Below are 26010 nucleotides of genomic sequence, written 5' to 3' on the forward strand. Positions count from 1 at the left end.
TGTAGCTTGTGCGCTATTGTGTGCTTAGCTTCGTGTAGCTGCTATACTGGTATTCTACAGCCTATCATGTTTACTTTTTGTCACTGACTTGACTAAAATAGAACAAAATAGGACTGCTTGTATCAGAGCGTTTACATCACAGATTTTTGTTGCAAGCCCAACTAATCCGATGTTTGTTTTTTCTTTGCTGATAATCTAACCAATATCTGATATCGGGACAAACCTACAAGATAAAGTGCAATAGCAGGGGTGCTGTTGATTCATTCTCAACTAGTACGTAGTCTCAGGATCCACATTGGGGCGATACATTATTCTGCTGCTATGGAAACAGGAGAACATTCAGACAGTTATCTTTGTTGGAAAGAACATCGTTTAGAAAGGCTATCAATAATAGAATTACATTTTTGTAAAAAAAAAAATATATATATATATATATATATTCTTGAAAAAAACTTGTATATTATTAAAACATCACTTAAAGAGAAACTGCACTTTTTTTGGAATTTTGCCTGTCGTTCACAATCATTATGAGAGACAAGAACCCACACATGTTTTTTTTTTTAAAGATGATAAAAAAACTCTTGAAAGATGTGGCTACTGGGAGTCTCCATTGTAACCTTAAAAGCCTCTAAAACACCTTCAAAACCCTCCAGCAACATTTTATATACACACTGCAAGTCTATATATAATGTAGTAACAGACACGTTCATAACAATATGTTCATTATTTACCGTATTTTGATCATTTTAGTCATTTCTGGGACTGACTTTTTCCACGCATTGGTTTCTGTTTCCACAGTCTGACTTCTGGCAACATGTGTGTTCCTACTTCCGGTATCAAACACGGGCGTGTGTTTTAATCATGGCAGACTTGGTAACAGACAACAAAGACGACTATTTTTTGGACAAATTAGGATTCACTACCTTATACTTTTGAAGCTGAATATACTGAGGATGAACTGCTGCTCCAAGAAGTGAGCAAGAAGGAAGAGTGAAGTGAAGTGAATTATATTTATATAGCGCTTTTCTCTAGTGATTCAAAGCGCTTTACATAGTGAAACCCAATATCTAAGTTACATTTAAACCAATGTGGGTGGCACTGGCAGCAGGTGGGTAAAGTGTCTGGCCCAAGGACACAACGGCAGTGACTAGGATGGCGGAAGCGGGAATCGAACTTGGAACCCTCAAATTGTTTGCTCGGCCACTCTACCAACCGAGCTATACCGCCCCAAGAGTGAGACGTTGGAGTAGACGGAAGCCGGTAGAGGGGGATAAAAGCGATTTCAACGCTATTAATATGGAGCCTGGAGCCAAGCTATTTCGACATAAATGGACTGCTTACCCAAAAATCAACAGGAAACGTCCCCGGCCAGCTGGACCAGACCAACAACTTTTCCAACGAGTGAGTCACTTTAATATCGATCATGATACACGCAGCAGTTAATTAGTACAACAACAGTGCATACACTGTCTGTCTAGCTGTGTACAAACAAAACATGAAATGTGGGCTAATACTTTACAGATACTGTAATATTTAATGTTTTTCAGTCAGTACATATTTGTGTCTTAATGAAGTGTTGTGCATTACAAACTCAAACCTGTTTTGTGTTGTTGAAGAAGCTAGCTACCATGAATTGATTAACGGGGACCCCGACTTAAACAAGTTGAAAAACTTATTCGGGTGTTACCATTTAGTAGTCAATTGTACGGAATATGTACTGTACAGTGCAATCTACTAATAAAAGTCTCAATCAATCAATCAAGCTTATCTCTTGCCGTAGTTAGCTTTTACGGCTAATACCGTAGCACGGCGATGTTCAGTGTTCGCTCTTACAATAACAATGTTGCTACAGTTTGGTTATTATACAAGTTACGGAACGTAAATGAAGTTTTGTTGACGGTTTTTAAATGCATTTTTAAAGTATTTAGAGGTCAAATTGATTGCTCCCATTAGCTGCATTGCTAGCCACCAAGAACAAGCCGATTTTCATATGCTTAAAAGGGAAACAAACTTTTGTCTTCTTGTCTCTCATAATGCTTGTGAACGATAGGCAAAACTCCAAAAAAGTGCAGTTCCCCTTTAAAAATAACTTTATTGAGACATTTCGCGCCCCCACCACTCTCCGCCGCGACTTTGATTGATTGATTGAAACTTTTATTAGTAGATTGCACAGTACAGTACATATTCCGTACAATTGACCACTAAATGGTAACACCCAAATAAGTTTTTCAACTTGTTTAAGTCGGGGTCCACGTAAATCAATTCATGGACTATAAATACTATTATTTCTCTATAACAGGGGTGTCAAACGTACAGCACGCGGGCCGGATCAGGCCCTAACAGGTTTTATGCCGCCCACGGGATGAGTTTGCTAAGTATAAAAATGAGCAGGAATTTTTGAATGAAATAAACCGCTGTTCTAAATGTATCCACTAGATGTCGCAATAGCAATTCTTTGTATCTGTAGATGATGCTACATATGTACAAAAAATAAACCACATAATGTTAGTGCACCAGTCGAGGAAAATGATCAAACTACATAAATAATATCCTGTAATTTGATTTTGATATTATTTTTTTATCTCGATAGATTGAAAATTAACACCAATGAGTTGACTGATGAACATTATCACATCATTTATTCAGAAAATATAAATAACGACAAATAAAGATAGAATACTAATAACCGCAACATGTAAGTGTAAAAAAACAACAACAACATTAATGATTTGTACATTTTCAGAATGTCCTTGTTCTATTTTCAAAAAAAGAAAACAATCTGAAGTTGTCTTTGTCTTTAAGTTATCGTGCCGTGATTTTACCAGAACAGGAAGTGAACAAAAGTGTTAGCAACTGCTATGTAAAGGAAAAGGGGTAGGATTAAATAAGCTTTGCTTCTTCCTATTCCTTTTCGAACATGTTGAATAGAGAAACTGGGGATTGTGATGCATCATGTTGTATGCATGCATGTTCCAAATAAACACAAACTCAACACAACGGGAGCCCGCCCCTCTATTTGAGAATAACTGACAACACAAAAGTTAGCAAAATATGCCTTAAAAAATGTAACAGAACTTGACATTCAAACCATTCAAAGCAGTGTTGCAATACACCACTGATGCTGCCACAGACAGAAATTGTCATGATAACTAGGGATGTCCGATAATGGCTTTTTGCCGATATTCCGATATTGTCCAACTCTTTAATTACCGATACCGATATCAACCGATATATACAGTCATGGAATTAACACATTATTATGCCTAATTTGGACAACCAGGTATGGTGAAGATAAGGTCCTTTTTTAAAAAAAATTATAAAATAAAATAAGATAAATAAATTAAAAACATTTTCTTGAATAAAAAAGAAAGTAAAAAAATTATAAAAACAGTTACCTAGAAACTAGTAATTAATGAAAATGAGTAAAATTAACTGTTAAAGGTTAGTACTATTAGTGGACCACGAGCACACACAATCATGTGTGCTTACGGACTGTATCCCTTGCAGACTGTATTGATATATATTGATAAATAATGTAGGAACCAGAATATTAATAACAGAAAGAAACAACCCTTTTGTGTGAATGAGTGAGGGAGGTTTTTTGGGTTGGTGCACTAATTGTAAGTGTATCTTGTGTTTTTTATGTTGATTTAATAAATACAAAATTTAAATTTAAATTTTTTAAAAAACGATACCGATAATAAAAAAAACGATACAGATAATTTCCGATATTACATTTTAAAGCATTTATCGGCTGATAACATCGGACATCTCTAATGATAACCATAGAACTCGAAATGTAACTTTTTTAAACGTCTCTCGTTGCTCAGTCCAGCAAATAACTGATGCCAAATACATGACTAGCATGACGGCTAATGATTAGCATGAAATGTATTTAGTTGGACCATCTTTTAGTTGTATTACAAAGTGGTTACCGATAGTATAGCTCAGTGTTTTTCAACCACTGTGTCGCGGCATACTAGTGTACCGTGATATATTGTCTGGTGTGCCGTGGGAGATTATGTAATTTCACCTAATTGGGTTAAAACTATTTTTTGCAAACCAGTAATTATAATCCGCAAATAATGTGCCGTTGTTGAGTGTCTGTGCTGTCTCGAGTAACCGTGTAATACTCTTCCATATCAGTAGGTGGCAGCAGATTGTGGATGTTGGGAACATGGTTTGTTGTCGTGATCACAATATGCAGACAACAGCGGGAGGCAGTGTGCAGGTAAAAAAGGTATCTAATGCTTAAACCAAAAAATAAACAAAGGGCGAGTGCCGCTAAGAAAAGACATTGACGCTTAGGGAAGGCTATGCAGAACGAAACTACAACTGAACTGGCTGCAAAGTCAACAAAAACAGAATGCTGGACGACAGCAAAGACTTACAGCGTGTGGAGCGGCAGACGGCGTCCACAAAGTACATCCGTACATGACATGACAATCAACAAAAAAATAGGAAACACTACACACAGGAAAACACTAAAAAACAATTGCGAGTTTGATTTTTTTTTTAAATGTTTTCTACTGGTGGTGTGCCTCGGGATTTTTCCAATGAAAAAAAACGTGCCTTGGCTCAAAAAAGGTTGAAAAACAGTGGCATAACTAATAGAAACGGCATCATCCAAGAAGTAAATGTAGTCCTTTGTGCGCCCCGACTGTGAACTCCAACACCTTGAGAACTTCTTATCGGGACCTGCGTCTCCTTCTTCGCCGTAACCTCAGCACGTCCCACGGGGGATGGCCATTGGCGGGGATGAATGGCGGGCCGTGATGTTGTCATACGCATCACTTGAGCTCCGTGGCCCCTGCCGTAAGCCCCCCCCCCCCCATGTTACACGGCCCCGTAATGCGCTTCTCCCACCGGCTCGGAGGGGGAAACCCAACGCCGGGCGCATTCAGGTGTGCAATAAAGTGCTTTTCACTTTCCGAGGACTTCCTGTCTCCAGTGGCGTTCTCCATTAACTCGGACCCACAGACAAGAGACGCTTTCTATTGGTCCCCCCCCCCCCCTCTCTCCCCCCCCCTTCCCAAAGGCAGGCCGCTACCCGGCTTGAAGATAAGATAGGGAACGCCGGCCGCCCGTCATTATCGCCGCACAAATGTTGACGTCGCCATTAATGCCGGGGTTGAACAGTGTGTTTATTGTCCAAGGGAGATAACGACCCCAGCCACGCCCACCCAGCGCTGGCCCCTCCCTCTGCTGACTATATTTACTAGCAGCACCCGGGGTGACGGGCCAAAAAAAAAAAAAAAAGTTCTTGACACCAGCCCTCGCTTTTCATCACTGCTTATGGGGATCGACCCCGATCTCCCTAACCCTAACATAATATCTACGGCTTTTCACACACACAAGTGAATGCAACGCATACTTGGTCAACAGCCATACAGGTCACACTGAGGGTGGTCGTATAAACAACTTTAACACTGTTACAAATATGCGCCACACTGTGAACCCACACCAAACAAGAATGACAAACACATTTCGGGGAGAACATCCGCACCGTAACACAACATAAACACAACAGAACAAATACCCGGAACCCCTTGCAGCACTAACTCTTCCGGGACGCTACAATATACACCCCCAGCTGCCCCCTACCCCACCACCTCAACCCCGCCCCCCTCAACCTCCTCATGCTCTCTCAGGGAGAGCATGTCCCAAATTCCAAGCTGCTGTTTTGAGGCATGTTAAAAAAAATAAGGAACTTTGTGACTTCAATAATAAATATGGCAGTGCCATGTTGGCATTTTTTTCCATAACTTGAGTTGATTTATTTTGGAAAACCTTGTTACATTGTTTAATGCATCCAGCGGGGCATCACAACAAAATTAGGCATAATAATGTGTTAATTCCACGACTGTATATATCGGTACTGGTTGATATTGGAATCGGTAATTAAGAGTTGGACAACATCGGATATCGGCAAAAAAGCCATTATCGGACAGCTCTAGTTTAAACTAACTTGCTTATGTCTAACTTTCTATCGGGCTGTCTATGTTGTGTAGTTTGTTAATAAAGTCATTACCTACCGCTTATAGACTTAGACTTAGACAAACTTTAATGACCCACAAGGAAAATTGTTCCACACAGTAGCTCAGTTACAAAGGATGGAAAGGGTGAGGATGGAAAGGATCGTGCAGACAAGGGCACAAAAGGAGGGCGAAAACAAAAGGTATAAAGTAGACTAAAAATTTACCATTATAGCAATATAATATATAACATACCCCATATTGTTAAAAGTATTAGGCCACCTGCCTTGACTCATATGAACTTGAAGTGCCATAAGGTTCAATATGATGTCGGTCCACCTTTTGCAGCTATTACAGCTTCAACTCTTCTGGGGAGGCTGTCCACAAGGTTGCGGAGTGTGTTTTTAGGAATTTTCGACCGTTCTTCCAAAAGCGCATTGGTGAGGTCACACACTGATGTTGGTCGAAGAAGGCCTGGCTCTCAGTCTCCGTTCTAATTCATCCCAAAGGAATCAGGTCAGGACTCTGTGCAGGCCAGTCAAGTTCATCCACACCATGACTCTGTCATCCATGTCTTTATGGACCTTGCTTGGTGCGCAGGTGCACAGTCATGTTGGAAGAGGAAGGGGCCCGCTCTAAACTGTTCCCACAAGGTTGGGAGCATGGAATTGTCCAAAATGTTTTGGTATCCTGGAACATTCAAAGTTCCTTTCACTGGAACTAAGGGGCCAAGCCCAACTCCTGAAAAACCACCCCACACCATAATTCCTCCTCCACCAAATGTTCTTCGTGGCTGAGTTGCTGTTGTTCCCAAACTCTTCCATTTTCTTATAATAAAGCCGACGGTTGACTTTGGAATATTTAGGAGCGAGGACATTTCATGACTGGATTTGTTGCACAGGTGGCATCCTATGACAGTTCCACGCTGGAAATCACTGAGAGCGGCCCATTCTTTCACAAATGTTTGTAGAAACAGTCTCCATGCCTAAAAGTGCTTGATTTTATACACCTGTGTCCTAATCAGGTGATTAGGACACCTGATTCTGATCATTTGGACGGGTGGTCAAATACTTTTGGCAATATAGTGCATATGTAATATTTACATATACAGTATATAATATATACGGATATATTATATTATATTTTCATACAATATATCCCAATGACCATGTACAATATTACAGTATATGTAACAGCTGCAGCATAAAATAGAGAGTAGATCCAGCAGAAAATAAACATTATAAACAAAGAGAGGTAGCTAACATGTCAGGTGTCATGTAATAGACAAAGATCATCTATTGGTGTATGGCGAGTGATTATACAGCTGGATGGAGTGCGGACTGAAGGAGTTCTTGAATCCGACACTGTGGGAACGGAGCTGAAGGAGCCTGTTGGAGATGATTGCATCATTACACTTATCTACAGGTGCGTACAGTAAATACACACCTGCAGACAGATCCCATACTTAAAGTGCACGTGAGCATGCACACGTGCACTACAAAGTCAATTAGGATATGAACTTGGTCGAGCATGCATGCATACAACATGATGCATCCCAATCTCCAGTTTCTCTATTCAACATGTTCGAAAAGGAGCAGGAAGAAGCAGAGTTTATTTAATCCTACCCCTTTTCCTTTACATAGCAGTTGCTAACACTTTTGTTCCTGTCCTCAATTTATTCACAATATATTCCATAAGTAATAACATTAAGAATAAATGAATAATAATGAGTGAGTAAGTTATATTTCATATGGTGAGATGAGTAAGATTATCTAGAAAATGAATGGATGGATGAAATAAATTCAGAATGTTTATCATGGTTCTTCTTCTTTGTACTTTGTAAACACTTTAAGTTTGAAGAGTTTCTTGAGGTGGATCATATTAGTACATTGTTTGATTTATTTGCTTAATCCATTCCATAATTTAATTCCACATACTGATATACTGAAGGTCTTAAGTGTTGTACGTGCGTACAAATGTTTTAAATTACATTTTTCTCCAAGATTATATTTCTCCTCTTTTGTTGAGAAGAATTGTTGTATATTATTGGGTAGCAGATTGTGGTTTGCTTTGTGCATAATTTTAGCTGTTTGCAAATTCACTATGTCGTGGAATTTCAGTATTTTCAATTCAATGAATAAAGGGTTTGAATGTTCTCTATATCCAACATTATGTATTAATCTACATTCTATTTTTGTAACACCGTTAATGAAAGAAGTGTACTTTTGTAGTTATTTCCCCATATTTCTGCACAATAACTCAGATATGCTAACACTAGCGAGCAGTAAATAACATTAAGTAATTTTTTGGTCTAGAACATGTTTTGCTTTATTCATTATTGACGTGTTTCTTGCTACTTTGTGTTGTATTTATTTACGTGAGATTTCCAGTTCATTTTATCATCAATCATTATACCTAGACATTTGGTTTTAAAGACGGGATTAACATATCTAGGACATATCTAGATAAACCCCCTTAAATAATATACATGAACATTATTTTTCGTTGATTTTTTTCAGTGCCAACAATTAGCCAAACTATTACTTTTAATTACTCTGATGACCTCATTATTTACTTAAATATGATTAGAAATATGTCCAAGTTTCCTTTATTTTAGAGTGATAATAGGAATCTTAATAATACATTAGACTTAGACAAACTTTATTGACCCACAAGGGAAATTGTTCCACACAGTAGCTCAGTTACAAAGGATGGAAAGGATAATGCAGGTATAAAGTAGACTAAAAATGTACCATGTTAATCATCGTAATTATGATACAATTATTGTTAGTGCATCTCTTAGGAGTTAAGTTTCCCTGTCTATAAAAAGGACATTATAGCAGCTGTAAATACTTACTTGCATATGTTATATACACACAGTAGGTATCAGTCTGGGCTTTATATAAGAGGTCGGTAGAGTATCCAGTACTGTACTCACATAAGAGTACTGTTACTTTAGAGTAATATGACTTAAGTAAGGTTTCTGTGGTTTATCCATTATACAGTGCTCAATACCAGGGTAGAGCGGAATATACATTAGGTCATAAAATCCCCTGACGGGCAGGGAAACCTGCGAAACAGGCTTGTAGGGATGATATAGCCTCTGTGTTTTTTCCTGACCTAACGTAAATATATATATATATATATATATATATATATATATATATATATATATATATATATATATATATATATATATATATATGTATATATATATATATATATATATATATATATATATATATATATATATATATGTATATATATATATATATATATATATATATATATATATATATATATATACATATATATATATATATATATATATATATATATATATATATATATATACATATATATATATATATATATATATATATATATATATATATATATATATATATATATATATATATATATATATATATATATATATATATATATATATATATATATATATATATATATATATATTAGAGATGTCCGATAATATTGGCCTGCCGATATTATCGGCCGATAAATACTTTAAAATGTAATATCGGAAATTATCGGTATCGTTTTTTTTATTATCGGTATCGTTTTTTATTTTATTTTATTTTTATTTTTTTTTAATTAAATCAACATAAAAAAATACAAGATACACTTACAATTAGTGCACCAACCCAAAAAACCTCCCTCCCCCATTTACACTCATTCACACAAAAGGGTTGTTTCTTTCTGTTATTAATATTCTGGTTCCTACATTATATATCAACATATATCAATACAGTCTGCAAGGGATACAGTCCGTAAGCACACATGATTGTGCGTGCTGCTGGTTCACTAATAGTACTAACCTTTAACAGTTAATTTGACTCATTTTCATTAATTACTACTTTCTATGTAACTGTTTTTATATTGTTTTACTCTCTTTTTTATTCAAGAAATGTTTTTAATTTATTTATCTTATTTTATTATTATTTTTTAAAAAGGACCTTATCTTCGCCATACCTGGTTGTCTAAATTAGGCATAATAATGTGTTAATTCCACGACTGTATATATCGGTATCGGTTGATATCGATATCGGTAATTAAGAGTTGGACAATATCGGAATATCGGATATCGGCAAAAAGCCATTATCGGACATCCCTAATATATATATATACATCTGTATACATAAAATGTAAATATTACATATATGTTATATTTTATATTGCTACTGTACATTTTTAGTCTACTTTATACCTGCATTAGCCTTTCCATCCTTACCCTTTCCAGCCTTTGTAACTGAGCTACTGTGTTGAACAATTTCCCTTGTGGATCAATAAAGTTTGTCTAAGTCTAAGTTCAAGGCTAAGAACTTGAGTAACAGTAGGTACTCGGTAAAAACAAACAAGCACAGTAACTGGTGACTAAACTCTGATTTATTAAGTAAATCCTTTTTAATGGTACTTCCAATACATATGTAGATGGTGTGTGTGTGTGTGTGTGTGTGTGTGTGTGTGTGTGTGTGTGTGTGTGTGTGTGTGTGTGTGTGTGTGTGTGTGTGTGTGTGTGTGTGTGTGTGTGTGTGTGTGTGTGTGTGTGTGAGAGAGACACTACTGCAGCATGTACTACAAAATATGCATTTTGTACAGTCATTTATGATGTCATAACAGAGCTAATGTCAGCGTATGTGCAGATAAAACTTTTAAAAAAACTAAAAAAAAACCATTACAACTTACTGCAGCATTTTTTTCTTTAGGTGGAAGTGCAATTTCTGTAGGCCAAAATGTGAACATGTCTACTGACACAGATGTCAGCGCATGATATAAATGTTCTTTTTTTCCAGTTTGTAGGTAAACATCGACGTCTCACCAAGTTTGTCATCGCGTCACTTTTTTGCAGGGTGTACTTTGAGTGCGGTCATGTGACTGCCAGGCCCTGTTTGATTGGTGAAACGGAGTCATGTGACCGTGCCCGAGTAGTAATCAATGGATTATTATATATACAATGATTATATATATTTAAATTATAAATTGCTATAACGATTATATTCTTACTATAAATAGATACAATTTTTATATATATATTTTTTTAAATGTATATGTAGTGGTAAAAGTTGTGTCACTACATCACAAAAATACTCAAGTAAAATTAGAAAAGTATGATGCATTAAATTTACTCTAACAAGCACAGTTTTTTGTTAATAAATGTAATAGTATACATAGTATATATCTTTTCCAGTTGGGAAGCTTTAGCATTTTACATATCACTTTGACATTTAGCACTTTAGCAACTTAAAGCACGAGAGCTTCCACACATGTTGCTACCAATCAGCATTGTTAGCACACAGCGTTTAAGGCACCAAATTAGGACCATTTTAAATTTCCCTGTGAATTTATTAAATTATTGTTATTGTTATTATTATTGTTAGGATGTTAAAAAGACACTTTGGACACCACACTATTATTTAAAATCTAATAAAATAGCAATACTGCGGCCGTGCGAATTATAGATATTTGATAAATAACTAAATAAATAAATCAATAACACTTTATTGATAAACAAATAAATAAATAACACTTTATTGATAAATAAATAAATGTATTTATTTTTCATTTATTATCTATCTATTTATTGATAAATAAATAAATAACACCCTTATTTGTTCACATTCATTAATTTGCGGGTATATGACGTCACGTAATGGCCACCATGTGACTTAACCAGGAAGTAGCGCCAGCCAATAAAAAAAAATCACCCCAATATTCAGCTTGCTTATGAATATTTATACATTTTAATCAACACTATTAATTTAAACGTGTTTGTAATGTGCACTTTTAAAAAAAAGAAGCTTTTAACATAAAAATACGCAACAATTAACGCTTGACTTATTTATTAAAATTGCAATAAATAAATCCGATGCTCTTGTGATTAAAAAAAAAAAAAAGGTCATATTTATTTACAGGGTCATTATTTCTCCGGTTGAAGAACCTTAAGGCCAAAATGTGACACATTACTGTGTTAAAATAAAAAAATCATATAATGAGTATTTTAGTTTTAAAAGTCACAGTTCAGGCCCGAGGCGTCCTTAATTAAATCTCAACTGATTGAAACGAGGGATTAAAATGGCTGAAGGCTTCTCTACTGCACTTAATTTTTTTTTTTTTTTTTTTGCGTCTTCTTCTTTTACTGCGCCGAGTGGTCACTGCGTGTTTCCTCCCCGCGGCGGCCTTATTACCTCATTATCTTCTTTTACATCATTAACGTGCGTTTCTTCGGTCCGAGGAGGGAGAGAAAAAGAAAAAAAAGTGTCACTTTTCAGAAGACGCTGAAGTGTGGAAAAAAAAAAAAAAGAGAGAGAAGGAAGTCATCGTTTCTTCACCAGGTCACTTAATTCATTTAATTAGCCAGCGCGCACTTGACTCAATTACAATACTGGAATGTAATTTAAAAAAATAAAAATAATGCGCCTTATTTTTTTCCAATAGATTTTCATAGATATGCATGCTGGTTCTAGCTATTGGGCTGTTTCTAGTTTTATATTTTATTTATTTTTATTATCTTTTGTTATTATTATTACTATTTTCTTTTTCTTTGTTTTAACACTGCGGCACTTTGAGGTTGTTTGCTCAACGTAAAGTGCTTTTTACAAATAAAATTTATTATTATTATTATTATTATTATTATTATTGCGTCATTCCCTCACTGTAAAAAAACAAGATATTTGAAGTCGCGCTCATAAATAATGAAGAGCAAAAGGCGCAGCTGCAACATTCCTGCAGAGAAGCAACACAAATGGATGCTAGCAAACATTTTATTTTATTTTTTTATTTCAAATCTCACATGTTTTAACCAATTTTTCATTAGATTGAAAATAAACTGTATGGTTCAAACCGTGGCTCTAAAATAAAATACAAATAAAAATGCAGCATTATTATTAACCAAATGCGCACTGCGTGCATCTTTTATTCCCAAAGCTTTTTCTCCTGCAAAGTCTGCCTTTTCTTCTCTTTCCTTTTTTTTTTTTTTTTTTTTTTTTTTGTACCCGCACGCTATAATAAAGCATTTCTCCCTGGGCTTTATTGATCACTCACTCCGAGCTAATGTAATTATCCTCATCAATAGGGTGACTGCAGGGAGAATCATTATGTGGCTGACATTGATAAATGATCAGGCCAAATGCGGACCTTTTTCTCCCAGGGAGACCTCAAGGCCCCCACACCCCCCACACCCACACCCACACCCACATAACGTAGTCATAGAAACACCTTATGCTGCAGAAAAGTGCAGAAATAGAAATAATATATAATGCATTGATATTTTCCATGCAAAAGACTAAAAAAAACCCAATGCACAACAAATAAAAGTGCATTTTCTCTAAATTGTGTTGCATTGTAGGGAATGTGTGTGTTTTTTTTTGGGTTTTTTTTTTTTGCAGGGTGGGGGCCGCCCGTGACAGGGAGGAGATGAAGGGGAGGAGTTGTTTGGTTCTCCTGCATCATCCATCATCCCCTGTCAGGACACATGGGCAGGAGGAAAAACAGCAGAGGCAATCTACCTTCTGTCTCATCGTGGCGAGACGCGGAGGGGAGGGATGGTGTGCGTGGAAAGAGAAAGGGGGGAAAACAAAACCAGTCCCTGCATTTAACAACAACAACAAAAAAGATAATAGAAAAAGATGGAATGTGCATCTTGATTACTGGCAAATGGAGTGAATTGTTATTTGATTTCATTCTGATTCATTTAACAAAAAAAAAAAAAATACATAATGTGCTGGAAAGGGGATTTAAAAAAACGTAAACTGAATACAAAATGGGCCTTTTAAGAAAATGCATTAGTAACAAGCCGAGCAATAAAAAAAAAAAAAAAAGGCATCCACACTTAAGTGTCACGTGATAAACACAAACTGCCACGCAACAAATGAATAAAATAAAATATAACCATTAGAATAAAGAAGCTCAGTCTACAGCGTGGAAGTGGACACAAGACTGTCAATTTAGTTGTGTATGTATGTATGTATGTATGTATATATGTTGTATTTACGATGGTACTTTTTACAATGTTATTAGTAACGTATCTTTTTTTAAAAATTATTATTAATTTCAATGACTTTATTTGTATTTAAACACAATAAATTTCGCCTTTCCACGGGTGTTGTAAAATGTGCAATTATATATATATATATATTATATATATATATATATATATATATATATATATATATATATATATATATATTTATATATATATATATATATATATATATATATATATATATATATATATGTATGTATATATATATATATATATATATATATATATATATATATATATATATATATATATATATATCTATATATATATATATATATATATATATATATATATATATATATATATATATATATATATATATATATATACATATATATATATATATATATATATATATATATATATATATATATATATATATAGATATATATATATATATATATATATATATATATATATATATATATATATATATATATATATATATATATATATATGAAACGGACACGCGGTAGGAAATGGATGGACGGGTATTTATATGTTTGTAAAAAATAGGGAGGACATTATTCATTTTTATTTCAATTTTAATTTCAATTTTTTTTAGAACAATTAAATGTGTCTGTTTGGAATGCAAATGTGTGATTAAACGTAAAATATTCTGGTTTACGTTTTAAAATACTCAAATTGCGTACAGTGCAATTATATCTAATATTATTATTAGTATTGACATGAGAAGGCGTATATGTGTTATAATGTTATGTTACTCACTGTGCCTTGTATATACCTTAAACCTTTTTTTTATACCTTATTTTGTTTTATTGTTCTTATTTTTTTTAGCTCACTTGTATTTAAACTGTACATTTTACATTTTTATTTTAGTTTTTGTTGAAGGGTAAACTAGCAAAGTAAGATTTTTATTGGACGGCAAACTGTCTGTTTAACTGCGCATATGACAATAAACTATCTTGAATATAAATACATTAAAACAATCAGACTAGCACATTTAAAAATATATATATTTGTAAAAAAAAAAAAATCAGGCTGAAATGATGTCTATTTGAATGTTGTGGTCGTGACTTGTTTTAATTGTGTTTTTTGTTGTTTTTGTTTCTTACCAACACGGAAAAGCAAGCAAAAAAGGCCTGCAGTTGCACCTGCAGTACCGATTGTGGCCAACAAGCGTCGCTGCCAAACCCCTCAACGGGGGAGGGTGCAGCTGCATGCTCCTGAAAAAACATTCTCCTCTTGAAAAACAAAACAAAACAAAACAAAAAAATAAAATATTTTCTTTGTTTCAACACCACATGATTGACATCTATTTATAATACATCTGGATTTTTTTTTTAAAGAGCCAAATAAAGCGTTCTGCTTTTTGTATACACAACCCCTGTAGGTATATACACACCATAAACTATACTTGAAATGTTAGGTTTGTGAGAAATACATATTTTAAATAGTCAAACAATGACAAAAAAATGTGTTAACTATAATAGTCATAGAACATGTGGTAAACAACCAGCCAATAAAGCATTGCTTAGTGGTGCAAAAAAAATGTCTAAAAAGTGTGTAAATGTCAACTACAATAAAACACTGGATAATAATGAATCACTTCATGGAGAAAAATGACCAAAACTGTGTACATTTGTGTAAAAACTACACTAATAATATAAAAATGTGATAAAATGTCAGCTGATCAAGTATTACTTTGCAATGTAAAAAATGACTACATTTGTGTATGAACGAAATAATTTAAAGTGCGGTAAAAGATAAATGAATAAAGTATCACTTATTGGTGCAAAACAGACTATAAATTGTGTAAAAGCTGCAATCTGGTAAAACGCCAGTTAAAGCATCACTCAATGGTGTTAAAATAATGACTTTAAATTGTGTATATTTGGGTAATAATAATAATAATATCAAATGTGATAAAACAGTAAAATAATAAAGCATTGATTAATAGTCTATAAAAATGACTTGTGTAAATTTGTATAAAAACTAAATAGAAAATGTGATTAAACAGCAGTTGACGAAGCATTACATAATAGTGCAAATTAATGACTATAGATTGTGTGGAAAAACTACAACAATGGTAAAAAAAATATGTTAATAAAGCATCACATGATGGTGCAAAAGGAATGCCTCTTGTATAAATTGTGTAAAAACTTCACATACATTTGGTTAAAAAAAAAAAGTTAATTAGTGGTGCAAAAAATGACTGTAATTGTTTACATTTGTGTTAAAACTACAATAATGATAATAAAATATTTGGTAAAATAATAAAGCATCACTTAATGTTCCAAATAAATTACAAAAATGAGTGTAAATGTATGATTATATATATATATATATATATATATATATATATATATATATATATATATATATATATATATATATATATATATATATATATATACTGTATATATCTATAAATATATATATATATATATATAAATATATATATATATACAATATATATATTCATATATTTATAGATGTATACAGTATATATATATATTTATAGATATATACAGTATATATATATATATATATTCATATATTTATAGATATATACAGTATATATATATATATATATTTATAGATATATACAGTATATATATATATATATATATATATATATATATATATATATATATATATATATATATATATAGATATATACAGTATATATATATATATATATATATATATATATATATATATATATATATATATATATATATTTATAGATATATACAGTATATATATATATATATATATATATATATATATATATATATATATATATATATATATATATATATATATATATATATATATATATATATATTAAATGGTGCACATTTGTGTAAAACTACTACAATAATACAAACTGTGGTAAAAAGACAAGTTAATCAGGCAAACATCTACCCCAAAAATCCAAAAATGAAATATTTATTACAGCATTTGTGACTGAACACCTTTTTAAAACAATACGTCACAGTCCTCATACAAGTATTTTTAATGTATTTTTTTTTTGTTTTGTTTTTGTTTTTGTTTTTTTTGACAAAGCTTTTAAGGGAGATCTCATCTTCTAGTGAGGAACACGTGCTGAGAGGAGGGGCCAAATAAAACAAAACAAAAACAAAAAAAATCAAAGCAGGAGGAAGGAATTCATGGACATATACAATATCAATGCCACAGCAGATCTGAAACTAGCAAAAAAAAACATTCTTTTTTTTTTCAATTGAGGTAAACACATAGAATATCTAACATGAAACAATTAATAGACTGAACTCTGTACGAAGTTTGTTACAATATTCTCTCAGCTTTTTGTTTTTCTTCTTCCCCCCTCCCCGGCCCCCCAAAAAAGCATTGAGTTCATAATTTAAGTGTTTGTTTTTTCTTTAGCTTTTTGCTGCATTAAGAGCTTCTCTTCAGCGCTGCAGGATCAACATGTAGTCCCAGAGTGTTGATCTGCAGATACAAAAAAGAAGCAAAGTGGGATGTCACTTTTTTTTTTTTCTTTTACACCCACTGTGGAGCTTCCTTCTTCACTGGCTCTTCAGCAAAAGAGTCCTGGCTTTAAAAAAAAAAAAGAAAAAGAAAAAAAAAAAAAGTAAGAAACCAACACAATCCAGTGCTTGGGCAATTTAAAACGGGGCAACATTCATTCATGAGCCTTTTCAGTTCCTCAGGAGAGATCCGGTGTCATCTAGTCTCCCATCATGCCCTGCTCTTCAGGGGTGGAGCAGGACCTGATGGCCATGTGGTGTTTTTTTTATTTATTTTATTTTATTTTTTTGAGATGTTCCATCTTCTTCTGTTGTTTCTTAATAGTGCTGTGCTGCTCCTCCAGGAGAGAGAAAATCCTAAAAACTAGCTCAGAAAACATAAAAAAAAAAAAAAAAAATCCAAAGTTTTAACTTATTTATTCTATTTTTTTTATACTACAGTAGTTATAACTCTTGGAGTTTTTTCAGTTTCTTTTTAAAGTCTTCCAGAGTGATTTTCTTTTTTTTTTTTTTTTTTTTTTTGAAACGTTTCAAAGCGCCAAGAGTGCGTGTTTTGTCCACTTTTTCCGGAAACGTTTTGACATTTTTTTTTTTTTTTTTACAGTTTTGCGTCCTCTGGTGTAGCCACAAAAAAAAAAAAAAAAAAAAGCCCAAGACTTTACAAGGTGTCAGTTTGGTCCTCGGATGGGATCAAAGTGTAACAAAACAAAGTTAGAAAAAAAAAAAAAAAAAAAAAAAAAAAAGAGTCGTCACAGTTTGTCTGGAATTCTTAAGTTCCTGTTGAAAAATAGTCAACATTAGTCTTTTTTTTTTTTTTTTCCTTTTTTTTTTTTTTCATCTTTACATAAAAGCGGTCGCTCCCTTCAGGCGTGGATGTCCAGGCCCGCTCCTCCAGTGGTGGGGTCCATGGGCGTGAGCAAGGGGGGTCTCTGCTGCGCAGATACGGCCATCCCCGGGTGGGACGAGGGTCCTCCGTGCATCAGCATGGCGTGATGGTGGTGGTGATGGTGGTGGTGGTGGTGGTGGGGGTGGTGCGTGTGAAGAGGAGGAGGGGGTCCAGGTCGCAGCTGGCCGGGGTAGGAGGTCATCTGACGGGGGTCGCTGTAAGTAGAGGGGGCCATGCTCACGCCCATAGGACCGCTCTGAGGTACGTAGTCGCCCGGCATGCCCGGCACACCTGACGGGAAGAAGACGCACATTTTTTATTTATTTATTTCATTTTGCTTTTACAACACTGAAGCTCTTTCAGGCTAAAAGAGCGAGGTTATTACAGGGCGCTATTTAAAGGCTTTACGATGCCCGCCAGCCTTGCGGTCAGCCGCCATATTGATGCGGGTCGCGTGGCCTTCCTGCTGCATTCAAGGACCGCCGCACGCTCTCACACGCCAGTCCTGCGACATCTTCCATCATCTAAAGCACAATCCCGTTTTTGACCACGTGACTACATTTGTTACCCACTTTTCCCAGCAGCCATTGCAGGAAGTACTAAGTCATTATGAATCTAACATTTCATGTACAAACCCCGTTTCCATATGAGTTGGGAAATTGTGTTAGATGTAAATATAAACGGAATACAATGATTTGCGAATCCTTTTCAACCCATATTCAGTTGAATGCACTACAAAGACAAGATATTTGATGTTCAAACTCATAATTTTTTTTTTTTTGCAAATAATAATTAACTTAGAATTTCATGGCTGCAACACGTGCCAAAGTAGTTGGGAAAGGGCATGTTCACCACTGTGTTACATGGCCTTTCCTTTTAACAACACTCAGTAAACGTTTGGGAACTGAGGAGACACTTTTTTGAAGCTTCTCAGGTGGAATTCTTTCCCATTCTTGCTTGATGTACAGCTTAAGTTGTTCAACAGTCCGGGGGTCTCCGTTGTGGTATTTTAGGCTTCATAATGCGCCACACATTTTCAATGGGAGACAGGTCTGGACTACAGGCAGGCCAGTCTAGTACCCGCACTCTTTTACTATGAAGCCACGTTGATGTAACACGTGGCTTGGCATTGTCTTGCTGAAATAAGCAGGGGCGTCCATGATAACTTTGCTTGGATGGCAACATATGTTGCTCCAAAACCTGTATGTACCTTTCAGCATTAATGGTGCCTTCACAGATGTGTAAGTTACCCATGTCTTGGGCACTAATACACCCCCATACCATCACAGATGCTGGCTTTTCAACTTTGCGCCTAGAACAATCCGGATGGTTCTTTTCCTCTTTGGTCCGGAGGACACGACGTCCACAGTTTCCAAAAACAATTTGAAATGTGGACTCGTCAGACCACAGAACACTTTTCCACTTTGCATCAGTCCATCTTAGATGAGCTCAGGCCCAGTGAAGCCGACGGCGATTCTGGGTGTTGTTGATCAACGGTTTTCGCCTTGCATAGGAGAGTTTTAACTTGCACTTACAGATGTAGCGACCAACTGTAGTTACTGACAGTGGGTTTCTGAAGTGTTCCTGAGCCCATGTGGTGATATCCTTTACACACTGATGTCGCTTGTTGATGCAGTACAGCCTGAGGGATCGAAGGTCACGGGCTTAGCTGCTTACGTGCAGTGATTTCTCCAGATTCTCTGAACCCTTTGATGATATTACGGACCGTAGATGGTGAAATCCCTAAATTCCTTGCAATAGCTGGTTGAGAAAGGTTTTTCTTAAACTGTTCAACAATTTGCTCACGCATTTGTTGACAAAGTGGTGACCCTCGCCCCATCCTTGTTTGTGTATGACTGAGCATTTCATGGAATCTACTTTTATACCCAATCATGGCACCCACCTGTTCCCAATGTGCCTGTTCACCTGTGGGATGTTCCAAATAAGTGTTTGTTGAGCATTCCTCAACTTTATCAGTATTTATTGCCACCTTTCCCAACTTCTTTGTCACGTGTTTCTGGCATCAAATTCTAAAGTTAATGATTATTTGCCAAAAAAAAAAAAAGTTTATCAGTTAGAACATCAAATATGTTGTCTTTGTAGCATATTCAACTGAATATGGGTTGAAAATGATTTGCAAATCATTGTATTCCGTTTATATTTACATCTAACACAATTTCCCAACTCATATGGAAACGGGGTTTGTAAAAAAAAAAAAAAAGTACCGTATTTTTCGGATTATAAATCGCAGTTTTTTTTCATATTTTGGCCGGGGGTGCGATTTATACTCTGGAGCGATTTATGTGTGAAATTATTAACACATTACCGTAAAATATCAAATAATATCATTCATCTCATTCACGTAAGAGTCTAGGCGTATATCAGCAATCGTCACACACACACGTCAGCCAATAAAAATTTGGCGGTGGCGGGTCATTGCAGAAGTGCATTGTGGAAAAAAAGATGCTACCTGCTACTACTTCCGTACCTATGGAAATGGATCATTTCAACATTGGCGGTCACTTCTAAAAACTGAGAAGGGCTGAACAAAAATGGCACCGAAAAGGAAATCATATACTGCAGGTTACAAGCTGGGAGTAGTGAAATATCCATTTGAATGACTCTTACCATAATATGTTATGTTAACATACCAGGCACGTTCTCAGTTGGTTATTTATGCCTCATATAACGTACACTTATTCAGCCTGTTGTTCACTATTCTTTATTTATTTTAAATTGCCTTTCAAATGTTTATTCTTGGTGTTGGGTTTTATCAAATACATTTCCCCCAAAAATGCGACTTATACTCCAGTGCGACTTATATATGGTTTTTCCCTTCTTTATTATGCATTTTCGGCCGAAGCGACTTATACTCCGGAGCGACTTATACTCCGAAAAATAAGGTATGTATTGACAGCGAATCCTCCCAAAAGAAGGTCAGAGACGTTTCCGCTTGCTTACAGGAAGTTGCTCTTTGTTTTGTTTGTTGTGCTGTCATGTTTGTGTTTGCAAGGTTATTGTGTGAATGCTCCAAAGCTTTCACACGTATGGTTTTCTTCATACTTCTTCTTCTTAGCCAGATTTTGCCGCACTCTACCTTCCACATTTTTCATCCGATTTAATCGGAATCAGAATCGGAATATTTTTTATTGCCATTGTTTGAGAACCGGTTCACAAACTAGGAATTTTTCTTCGTGCAACTGTTCTAATTTTCAAACTGTTCAGTTTATTCTGTAAAAGGGGTGGGATTAAATAAGTGTAAACTTCTTCTCACTCCTTTTCAAATATGTAAAAAAATCTAAATAAAATCAAAATAAAAATAAAAAAAGAATGTCCATTGCTCATTTTGTTTATTTTTTTTCGTTTTTTTATTCTCCATTATTTGTATTTTGTTATAATGGCTGTTAAGGCTATAGCACTGTATTGGATCAGACTTGCTCTTGTTTTTTTTGCATATTTGAAATAAAAATATATCAAATCAAATCAAATATTTGGGAATCGCGGGCTTTCCCTCGACAAATTCCCCAAAATTCTCAGATTTCCCAGGATTTCAGGTTTTCCGGGACATTTTTCCCCATTTAAAATGAATTGGTCATTTTTCAAACCATTTGCAGATTTTTCAACCGATGCAAACCATTCCACCTTCAACACATTATTTTTGTATTGTTCCAGTTTCACAAGTTCTTCAGTAAATCCACCAAGATGTCACCGTGGAGTTACTGAGTCTGTTTAGCTGATTGGAGCGCTAGCTTCTGAAGCTAGTGGGTCCATGACCATGACTTCTGTTTTGTTTGATCTGCCGTTTTACTGCTGTGTGACAGGCACCGTTTGGAAAGTAAGGTATGTAAATAAATATTGACAAAATCTCTCTGTGGAATTAACTCATTTCACAACGTATAAATCTGCAAATTATAGTTTGGTGCGGCTAATTTATGTAAAATATTTATTTTTTTCGAAAATTTGGTGGGTGCATCTTAAATGCCGGTGTGCTCTCTCGCCAGGAAATTGCGGTAATTGGTTGTGTACCCCGATAGAAGCTTTCGCTTGTTGTGTTCACGGTGGTCGTTGACTGTCGTGGAAAAAGGAGTTTACAATGGCAATGCCATTCTTTCTCTATTGTTTCAGTTTCACAAGTTCCTCAGTAAATCCACCCAGATGTCTCCATGGAGTTACTGAGTCTGTTTAGCTGATTGGGGAGCTAGCTTCTGCAGCTAGTGGGTCCATGACCATGACTTCTGCTTTGTTTGATCTGCCGTTTTACTGCCGTGTGACAGGCACCGTTTGGAAATTAAAGTATGTAAATAGTGGTTAGAGTGTCCGCCCTGAGATCGGTAGGTTGTGAGTTCAAACCCCGGCCGGGTCATACCAAAGACTATAAAAATGGGACCCATTACCTCCCTGCTTGGCACTCAGCATCAAGGGTTGGAATTGGGGGTTAAATCACCAAAAATGATTCCCGGGCGCGGCTACGCTGCTGCCCACTGCTCCCCTCACCTCCCAGGGGGTGATCAAGGGGATGGGTCAAATGCAGAGGACAAATTTCACCACACCTAGTGTGTGTGTGACAATCATTGGTACTTTAACTTTAACTTTAAATATTGACAAAATCTTTCTGTGGAAGTAACTCATTTCACAACGTATGAATCTGAAAATTATAGTTCGGTGCGGCTAATCTATGTAAAATATTGATTTTTTTCGAAAATTTGGTGGGTGTAGCTTAAATGTCGGTGGGCTCTCTCGCCAGGAAATTGCGGTAATTGGGTGGTGTACCCCGATGGAAGCTTTAGTTAAAGTTGAAGTTAAGTTAAAGTACCAATGATTGTCACACACACACACTAGGTGTGGTGAAATTTGTCCTCTGCATTTGACCCATCACCCTTGATCACCCCCTGGGAGGTGAGGGGAGCAGTGGGCAGCAGCGGTGCCACGCCCGGGAGTCATTTTTGATGATTCAACCCCCAATTCCAACCCTTGAAGCTGAGTGCCAAGCAGGGAGGTAATGGGTCCCATTTTTATAGTCTTTGGTATGACTCGGCCGGGGGTTTGAACTCACTACCTACCGATCTCAGGGCGGACACTCTAACCACTAGCTTTAGCTTGTCGTTTTCATGGTTGTCGTCGATGGAAAAAGGAGTTTTTCAAGGGTGAGAAGTTGGTAGAAAAAGGGGGCGATTTCTCGGTCCTCAAGGTCGGGGGACTGCTCTACAGGCCTGAGGAAAGTGGTGTGGGTACAGTAGTGGTGGTAGTGGGGTCCCACCGGAGCTAAGGGGGGGCCTGGATCTGGGCTTAGGTCTTGGGGGCGCTGGCCCGCTTTGTAATGTGAACCCCTGGGGGATTAGACGCTGTAATAGGAGGGGAGAGGTTGCTGCCAGGTCACTAAGCATGCTCGCTCTCCGCATTCCTGCACCTTCGTACACCGCAATTAAGAAATGACACTGGAGGGCCCTTGTGAGGGGAAGGAGGAGGACAGAGCGGCGAGGGAAGGTGGAGTCGGGTGCTTTGGGGGGACAGCGCGGGCCCCGAGATTAATGACCGGTCTCATTGGCTGAGAGGCTGGGCTATTTTCCAATACTCCCCACTTGCATGTCACATCATTGGAAATGCACATATTTGTGAGAGCGGGTCCCTTAAAACCTCACTACCGGGGTCATAAAATAAATAAATCACCCCCCCCCCCCCCCTCCCCATAACCTGAAGCAGCTCCTGTTAAAAGAGCCAGCAGATGTTTTTTGACACTGTAAACCGGTAATCTCCTCTCTTTGGAAGACACCGCGGCCATTCCGTTATTAAGAAGAGACCACCTCCTTTATGAACGCCAGTGTTACAAGTAGGGATGTCCGACAATGGCTTTTTTGCAGATATCCGATATTACGATATTGTCCAACTCTTAATTACCGATACCGATATATACAGTCGTGGAATTAACACATTATTATGCCTAATTTGGACAACCAGGTATGGTGAAGATAAGGTCCTTTTTAAAAAAATGTATAAAATAAAATAAGATAAATAAATTTAAAAAAAATTCTTGAATAAAAAAGAAAGTAAAACAATATAAAAAGAGTTACATAGAAACTAGTAATTAATGAAAATGAGTAAAATTAACTGTTAAAGGTTAATACTATTAGTGGACCAGCAGCACGCACAATCATGTGCGCTTACGGACTGTATCCCTTGCAGACTGTATTAATATATATTGATATATAATGTAGGAACCAGAATATTAATAACCGAAAGAAACAACCCTTTTGTGTGAATGAGTATGAATGAGTGTAAATGGGGGAGGGAGATTTTTTGGGTTGGTTCATTAATTGTAAGTGTATCTTGTGTTTTTTATGTTGATTTAATAAAAAATAAAAACAATTTAAAAAATGATACTGATAATTAAAAAAACACAACATTTTACAAGAAAAAATTTAACATTTGTGCAATATTATGATAAAAGTTGGAATTTTACTCAATAACAGTGGCAATTTTACAAGAAAATCTTAAAATGTTGGCAATTTGATGAAAAGAGTCGTAATTTTACTCGACAAAAGTCACAATTTTATAAGAAAAACTTAAAAATGTTGGCAATATTATAAAAATAATCGGAAAAAAGTCATAATTTTACTCAAAAAAAATCTGTATTTTACAAGAAAAGCTTAAAATGTCGGCAATTTTATGAGAAGAGTCGTAATTTTACTCCACAAAAGTCACAATTTTATAAGAAAGCTTTTAAATTTTGGCAATATTATAAAAAATAATCTGAATTTTACCAGGCAAAGGTCATAATTTTACTCAAAAAATGTCACTATTTTACAAGAAAAGCTTAAAATGTTGGCAATTTTATGAGAAGAGTCGTAATTTTACTCCACAAAAGTCACAATTTTATAAGAAATCTTTTAAATTGTGGCAATATTACAAAAAATAATCTGAATTTTACCAGGTGAAATTATAACAAAAGTTATCATTTGACTCAAAAAGTCACTATTTTACAAGAACAACAAAAAAATTGGCAATATTGTGATAAAAACCAGCTTTTTATATGACATTTATGATATGATATTATCGGACATCTCTAGTATTTACAACATTAGTAATATATACATACTATGCAAATATACAAAAATCTTGTTGTGAAAAATGAGTTGGAATTTCACAAGAAAAAGGTGACAGTTTCACAAGAAAAACTTTGAATTTTGGCAGTATTATAATAAAAGTTGTCATTTTACTCAACGCAAGTCAACATTTTACAAGAAAAATTGAACATTTGTGAAATATTATGATAAAAGTTGGAATTTTTCTCAATAACAGTCGCAATTTTACAAGAAAACCTTAAAATGTTGGCAATTTTATGAAAAGAGTCGTAATTTTACTCCACAAAAGTCACAATTTTATAAGAAAACTTAAAAAATGTTGGCAATATTATAAAAATAATCGGACAAAAAGTCATAATTTTACTCATAAAAAATTCAGTATTTTTCAAGAAAACCATAAAATGTTGGCAATTTTATGAGAAGAGTCTTAATTTTACTCCACAAAAGTCAAAATTTTATAAGAAAACTTTTAAATTTTGGCAATATTATAAAAAATAATCTGAATTTTACCAGGCAAAGGTCATAATTTTAC

At 35.1% G+C, this 26010-nt stretch overlaps 1 protein-coding gene across 6 annotated transcripts in view; it reads right to left on the minus strand.

Moving 5' to 3' along the window:
* Positions 1-17543: 17543 nt before the first annotated feature.
* Positions 17544-26010, minus strand: part of meis2a (Meis homeobox 2a) — a 273596-nt gene continuing 265129 nt past the window's right edge. For 4 of the 6 annotated variants that reach the window (XM_062041436.1, XM_062041434.1, XM_062041437.1 and 1 more), the window contains exon 13: positions 18542-18690. Coding sequence is in view for 2 of the 6 variants with exons in the window: in XM_062041439.1 (XP_061897423.1) it covers positions 18377-18690 (314 nt within the window). In the remaining 4 variants the exon portion in view is untranslated. Of the gene's footprint in view, positions 18691-26010 lie in introns of all 6 variants that reach the window. The other 2 variants (XM_062041439.1, XM_062041438.1) reach the window with 1 other exon arrangement.

This window comes from Entelurus aequoreus, linkage group LG03, assembly GCF_033978785.1.
Source record: "Entelurus aequoreus isolate RoL-2023_Sb linkage group LG03, RoL_Eaeq_v1.1, whole genome shotgun sequence".
Taxonomy (NCBI): Eukaryota; Metazoa; Chordata; class Actinopteri; order Syngnathiformes; family Syngnathidae; genus Entelurus; species Entelurus aequoreus.